General features: G+C 36.2%; 1 protein-coding gene across 8 annotated transcripts in view; it reads right to left on the reverse strand.

Moving 5' to 3' along the window:
• Window positions 1–3826, reverse strand: part of cadpsb (Ca2+-dependent activator protein for secretion b) — a 78973-nt gene extending 75147 nt beyond the window's left edge. For all 8 annotated transcript variants that reach the window (XM_084127988.1, XM_084127987.1, XM_084127991.1 and 5 more), the window contains exon 1: window positions 3227–3826. In XM_084127988.1, the coding sequence (XP_083984114.1) occupies window positions 3227–3565 (339 nt within the window). In that variant the 5' untranslated portion in view covers window positions 3566–3826. The remainder of the gene's footprint in view (window positions 1–3226) is intronic.
• Window positions 3827–8205: the final 4379 nt, after the last annotated feature.

Here is an 8205-nt window from a genome sequence, read left to right on the forward strand (position 1 = left end):
CTGGAGACATGAACAATGATAAGCCTGCAGATGCACCAAACTTAAATGAAAAAAACTCAAACAAACTAGGAAGGCAGCCTTTTAGAAGAGAAAAGATTTGAAATCTAATTCTGGATTTGATTGCTTTCCACAGCAAACACTCACTGCACACTAGGATGCTTCAAGGTATTTTGCGAATAAGCAAAAATCGAATAAGTTTTGTTATTAGCCAGCAGCTACACTCTAGAGAATGGATGCAAGAGTACAGCCCAAGAGTATGGATGTAAAATTGACAGCAAATTTAATAATGATATTCCCAACATATGATGTGATTTATAAGTAAAGGGGGAAATATTATATTATAATAGATTATAATGTCCTATGCATATGGCTTTAGTTAACCTTTAAAGGGGCTGTAAGAATTCTCATGTATTAATCACATTTTTATTGTCAATGCGTAAACAGCTTATACTGAAAATGAAAAGAACCACTATTCTCTTTGAACTATCCCTTTAAGAACTTTCATAATGACTCAGAACAGAAGCACAAGATGTGTCATTCTCCCTTCAACAAAATAACCTTCATGACCAAATTGTCTTTATAGTATAACATAACATTTTAGGTAAACATCATAATCAGCATGTGAGCATTAACCTGATAAAGGACATATATTCTTTAACTGCTTTTGCAGTCAAATAGCAGAGAAAGAAAATCAAGCTGCATACACATAAGAAATAATGCACAAAGGAGATTTAATTTTCTTTGAGAGAAAAAATGTGATTACTTAATGAGACATATGCTACAGCCATTACCTTCAATCCCCTGAACTCCTCTGATATCACATTAGCTGAATAAGCACTCATAAAACTACTAGTCAAGCTTTCTGCAAATAAATTAGTGCAGCCTAAAGAGATGAAAAAAAAAAAAAATTATAATGATTTTTAGTGATGATATCTTAAACCCCAAAATGCTAGTGTGTATCCAACTTTTTCATCTGGCACTCCAGAAAAACCTAAAATACAGTGTTTTTGATAGTTTGAACTTATTGTTTTTATCTTCTTTAGTATGTTATTTTGTATAATAAATTGGATGTCAATGTGTACATATGTTGGTCTTTTTTTATTTTCCATCTGTTAATAGGCCCATATGCAATGAGTTTGTTCAGATTTATATTTATTGAGTAAACAAGTAAACATCAAGCCCTCATATAGGATGCATTCACTGAATGAATGCTATTGGGAAAAGTTAATCTTAAAACTACTATTGCGATATGATATGATGATATAATACTTTATTGTCAGACAAATCTGACTTTTTTCTTGCATGACAGTATCTACGTTCACAACAATCAACATCTAATAAACATTGACATATTGATCCACACAAAACTATACATTACACTCCCTTAAACGTTACATTACACCTTACACTCCTATACGCTTATACAATTACAACACTACAACACCTAAGCTTATACTCTTGATTTTTGATTTAAAGTGTTATTCAACTCTATAAGATAGCCTGATGCACAAAAGAGTGCTTCAGCCTCTCTTTGTTGAATCTTGGAACCCTTCGGTTTGATGGTGCATGAATCTACAGCATGTAGAAGTTTTTTAATAAAGCCACTGATCTTTAACATTCACCATAATGTGCATCTCAATGATGTTAGTGCTGTCTTAAATGTCTTAAATGAGTTATACCATTCTTTCGACCCTGTTAGAAGTCCTTCAATGTCGATGATTCACATGGATGATTCTGAGTCACTAAAGTGATTGACTGCAGTGATTCTACTGAACCTAAAGGACCTCAACAGTGACTCAACTCTGAGATTCTTTGTAAAGACCCAAATACCACTAGCCCCGACTTACATGACTAAATCAGCACACATTGTGAAGATCAGAGCGTTGACATCTTGTAATGACAAACATAGGTATTCCAATACAATTGATCACAGCTTTTACATCTATAAAGACCTCTTCGACCTCACGTGATGCTGCCTAGCATTGAATAATAATTTGGAACCCATACATCCGTAGCTTTTCAATGAGTCTATTGTTTTCTCATCTGATGAAGCCATATTGCATAACCAAATCTACAGCTACGTTGACAATGTCAAATAGCTTTTTATTTCAAAATGTGATATTTACATTACACATATATACTTGTTTCTTTTATTTACATATACTATGAAAATAACACTAACATAATGTCCAGTCAAATCCATACACTGACAACAGTCTTTCTAGAACTGTAATGTTTAATTATCAAAATCTTTTAGCTTTTTCTTAATTTATTTAAAAGTGTATGGAAGCAAATACGATAAGAATGTAAGTATAAGACTGGAGTGTTGTCACTTACTATAGCAGTAATAGCTGTTAACTGTGGTTTCAGAGCATGTTGTTGTGAAAAGCTTGGATCAATAACTGTGGGGAATTGGTTGGGACCTCTGAAAGATAGGCTATCTCTCTGAACAAGGAAACATTTTTATGTTAGTAACTGAAACAGGTTTCTTTCGTTTCTTCCAGTCTCAAGTCAATAGGCTGTAAATAAAACTCTCAGGATAATTTCACACATTGCATTTCATTTAGACTTGTTTTTTTATCAACAGGCTTTTGAGAAAAAAATGCCATAATAAAATAATTGCGTAAAAATTTACTTAAAATCATAAAAATACGATTAAGTATTTACATAAATCAAGTGACATGACAAATACGTTCGTAATGTGTTTTGACCTTCTGAACAGTGGATTCAGCGTTCGCATCTGTTACGCCAAAAGTCACCTTGGAAGATGAATGAGTGGCGCGAGAGATGGCGCAAATGGAACTGAATATCCTATGGCCGCAAGACTGCACACAACCACTGACTTCCAATGTGAACGAGTCACATGACTGTACTACGGCAATGACACCGCTTTATTTTGGTCCATCAACCTCTATATAGAAGAATATCTATAATTAGAGCTCATCTCGTGCGGCCGAATTTGACCGAATGTGCACGAATTTGGGGGGCTCGCGACAGGACCTTCTGAGCTTAAAAAACAGACTGACAATGAAGACTGTGATTTTATAGGTGTTCCATGAAGGATATTGTGATTTTGTACAAATGTTCCCTCACTTTATGAGTAATATCACCCTACATGTGCAGGCGTATTTAATCCAATGTTTGCTGATAATATCATGACATAAAAGGAACGTTATGATGCATAACGTTTTTCTCAAGGTGAGACCCGGACACCTCATGCTCTTACCTTCAGCTGTCGCCTTGCCATGTCGGTAGGCTGCTTGGCGTTGAAAGGATAGGCGACGCATCGCATCACAAAGACATAGAGTTGCAGTTTCTTCTTTCGTTCATCTTCTTCCCTCTGCAGTTTCTCCACGTCCTCCTTTTCTGGCTCGCTGACGGCCGACGGACTCGGGCTGGATGGTCGCGCGCTGGAGCCTCGGCTGGTGGTTTGGAGCCTATCGGAGCTCTCGCTGGTCCTGCTGGGGGAGATGCGAATGGATCCGGACTGAGGAGCCATCACCTCTCGGCTTTCCTCCTCCACTATCCCGTCCGATTCCTCTTCGCTGGAGGATGGATCCAACATTTTTTTTTATTTTTGCTCTCGCTTTAACCGTACAAGCGAATTAAACGCACGGTGGGATATTTACGGCGTGGAAAGGTATCAGTTAGTTGACGTAGTGTTCGGCATTCAGATGGGCTGGTCGACTGTTGGTGAATTTTGAATATCCTGACACACTTTCGGGTGCGGAAGCAGACACTGCAATCTCTTCACTCGCCCAGAGTAAAGATGCTGCTGCTGCATACGTGTTCTGTGCTGTGCCTCCGTTCGCCAGTCATTGCGAGTGACTCGAGAGGAAAGGGGGTGGGAGGGGCGCGCGCGATGAAAAGAGCGAATGATGGCCACTTCCTGCTGAGGCTCGCGTGAGACGCAGGCGCTGTCCGCGGTGCTGGATGAGAGAGCGGGTCCTTTCGGTCGCAAAAATGGTGAGGATGGTAGACACTGAGAATGTGCTGTTATTTCATCTGACCTCTGTGTTTCACTCGCAAAACAGGGACTTGCCGTATGACATTAGCCTAACACATCACCACATGATATATTTCGTATTACATGTATGTTTGCTTCATTTAACTGTTTTTAGTCTTAAAACAGTTACAAATTCCAGAAGTCATAATCAAATATTTGAACTATTTATATGATTATTTGACTCTCCGTGAACCATAAAACATATGTATGGTAAAACTTTACACTAAGGTCTCATTTGTTAACATTAGTTAATATATTAACTAACATGAACTAACAATGAGCAATACATTTATTACAGTATTTATTCATCTTTGTTAAAATTAGAACTGTTCATTGTTTGTTCATGTTAGTTCACAGTGCATTAACTAATGTTAACAATTACAACTTTTGATTTTAATAATGTATTAGTAAATGTTGAAATTAACTAACTAATAATATTAAATGCTGTAGATATTGTTCTTTCTTAGTTCATGTTAACTAACGTAGTTAACTAATGTTAATAATTGACTATCTATATATCTATTGACTAACTATTTTTAGACAACAAACATACATGATCTTTTTAGTTAATTAGTAGACTATCCCTATAAACACCATAAAACCAAAATCACACATGCAGAGTACAAGATTCAAAATATGTATTGTGTGATTTTGGTTTTATTTAAATGTGCTTCTTGCTAACTCTTTTTATTAACAAAATATAATTATTTGATGTAACTATATCAACCTGAATATTAGGTTACACCAATGAAAAGGATTTTAAAGGTCAGATAGAAAAAAGCTCCTGAAGGATTTATTGATTATTCTTTCCAAAAAAAAAAAAAAGGAAAAAAAAAATCTGTGCGGCTCTTTAATTGTCACGAAGGGTCGTTGATCACACACGACACGACGAAGATTGATATGATTAAAAAAATTCTTCAATGAATAATCCACAACACGAAACTCAGTAGAAAGCAGACACGGTAACAACCGTGATACCCTGACGAGATCGGACAAAACTCAAATGAAACACGAGGCCTTAAATACAAGGAACAAACAAAGGGAACTAATAAAGGACACAGCTGAAAAGAATGACTAATCAAATCAGTAACCAAGGTAACTAATAAGGAAACACACAAGCAGGGAGAAAGCAAAGACAGAAAGCAAAAACTGAACATAACTGTGACATTAATATTTAGTAGATCCTCCAGCAGTTTGTGCACAGTTGGCTAAAAATGGAAAACTTAGACTCCACAGAAAGACATATAGTCCTCACAAGCTGTTTGCCATTTAGCAGAAGCTTCCAGTGTGACTTCCCTTACTATGGCAACAGTCCCTTTGGAGCGACCTGAGGTTAAGTGTTTGACTCCAGGCCACGTGGTGGTAGGGGGTTTTGTTTGTAGTTTTCTTCCTGAAAGTAGCATGTCTTAAAGGGTTAGTTCACCCAAAAATGAAAATTCTGTTAGTAATTACTCACCCTCATGTTGTTCCAACCCCGTAAGACTTTCGTTCATCTTCGGAACACAAATTAAGATATTTTTAATGAAATCTGAGAGCTGGCTCACTCCTTCATAGGCTACTAGGTAATCAATATCTGCCAGCCCAGAAAAGTGAGTGTAACAGCGCAGCGCTTCTGGGCTGTACGTCAGAACGTAGGCTCACTATTCGCATCACACGCATAATCACACACATGACCAGCGTCGGCCAATAGTGAGCCTACGTTCTGACGTACAACCCAGAAGCGCTGCGCTGTTACACTACGTGAACTCACTCAGAGGCCCACACAGAAGAATAGTTAAATGAATAGTTGAATAAAGTCTTTTTTTTTCTTTTTTTTTGTGCACAAAAAGTATTCTCGTCGCTCGATAAACTTAAGGTTGAGCCACTGTAGTCATTTGTATGTTTTAACTTTACACTGTAAAATCCAACAGTGATTCTAACTAACACTTTTTAGTTAACTTTACTTAATGTCTTAACTTAATTGTAAAAATCTAGTAATCTGCACTATTCACATACTATGTTTTGTTTACTAAGAAAACCTAAGTTAAGATTAATTGATTGGTTTGAGTGTGGTTTTTGAGGCATATATATATATGAATGAAAGAATGAATGAATGAATGATATATAACAATTATATTTTATGTCAATTAATGATCTTTTATAATTTTGTTGCTAACACTTATGTCCTAAATACCTTGTGAAACTTTTAATTGGGTTTATATAATCACTCTATATTTGTGACAATCTTGCAATTGATCATACTTGAGTCACACAGACGTCAACATTCAGCCTGCAAAACACAACAATGGTAACAATTATATTTTATTTAAAGTAAATAGTTACTAGAACTCTTGTGTAAGTGAACTATACTAACTAAGCATTTGTCAGTACCACATACTCTTCCTATTTCACTTTACTTGCTTTTTTAAGGCAATTGGTTTGCATGCTTTTTTTAAGTAAGTCCAGCTAATTAGATTTTACAGTGTACTAACTTTTCTGGGCTGGCAGATATCGATTACCTAGCAGCCTATGAAGGAGTGATTTCTCAGATTTCATCAAAAATATCTTAATTTGTGTTCCGAAGATGAACGAAAGTCTTACGGGGTTGGAACAACATGAGGGTGAGTAATTACTTACAGAATTTTAATTTTTGGGTGAACTAACCCTTTAAGGTCGTTTTGGGGGCATTTCTGAAGGAGCAGCAATTCAAGGAGTGCTTAGTCCTAACAAAACCACAACATAAGGTGTTTCCAATTGTAGCCAGAGACAAAATCAATAAACAGCAGACACAAAGGAAGAAAATCGGATAAATTACAGTGGCAGCTGATAAAAGGACAGTCAGATTTATGACAAGCCCCTCCCTTATGCGAGGCCTGCTCTTTCTCAACTATTATGACATGTCGAATAACATTCACGGTAAAAGATTTAGGATCTGTTGTCTTAAAAAACAAATACATATTTCAGTTATTTTGTGACAGCGTGATAGTCTCGTGACTATGATAAATTTCATCTTCATAAACAGTCCTGAGGCAAGAATTAGTCCCTGACTATGTGCAGTCTTATATCCCAAGACTTATGTGAATTTTTCTGATGGATATGAGAAATGAATTCCAGTCATGTTGAATGCATTTTAATCATTCATCAGGATTATTCACCCACTATGAAATCAAAATTAAAGCTTTTGTACTGCGTTGCATAATAATTATAGAGAGACTTCTGAAAATGGAGGAAAAAGGGAAAGAATATATCCTAACATAAAAATTGGCAAAACAGAAATACCCCGGCCCTTCAACAGTAACACGCACATTGTTTTACGGGGCTTGCCGGAGAATTAACAGTTAAGACTATAAATACAAAGTCCCAAGGGTTCAGACTATCACACCAGATGTTCAGTAAAAGTGGTGCTCTCTAAAAACACGTCTGCATATTCACACATTTGCTAAATATAGCTAAGTGCTTGGTTTATTTCAGAATAATCACACTCCTTGAATGTGGCGATGAACCTAACCAACATGAAAATATCTTGCTGCAAAAAAAGCAATTATATCTGAAGTACACACAATAACTCACTTTATTTTTCCTACCAAACAATCACCAGCTCACCAAATACAATAAATACTAATACATTTATTTTAAGCTAATGTGAGAAGACAAATATTTTAGTTTCACCAACACTTGTCACTGTATTTTTAATTGATCTCAAACCAGAAAATTAGCACTTCCGGTTCAGGCTTTTTTCGGTGGATGTTGGCACAAATGGTTGTCCAGATCCCCCTAACACCCACCCTTGCTCCATCTGTAGCAGCACTCTCTCTGCATCTTAACCATCAATAATTGATTGAGTTTCTCTCTGCCCTGCTTTACTTCAGCTTCAATGTATGTTTCGCCAATTTCTCTGTAGGTTGGAGTTGAAGTTGTATGGTAAAGCTAATATTGGCTTACAGTGTTTTTGGCTTGGAGGCTGAAGAATAATACATTTCTGGTGATGTTTTGAATTCTTTAGTTGTTCCAGCATTTATATTATATTCGTAAGGTTAGCTTGTGCTATGCCGTTATATTGGCTTATCTAATGCATTAAACATTTTGAAAACCACACTCTGCATGTACAGTAATAAATAATATAAAGTCAAAGAGAGTGCTGTGTGTAATGTTTTTTTATTTATTTGGTATGTGCATGTTACATTTGACAATATGTCAGTGATTAATTCACATCACAGGCA

Source organism: Abramis brama, assembly GCF_963993115.1.
Source record: "Abramis brama genome assembly, chromosome: 11".
Taxonomy (NCBI): domain Eukaryota; kingdom Metazoa; phylum Chordata; class Actinopteri; order Cypriniformes; family Leuciscidae; genus Abramis; species Abramis brama.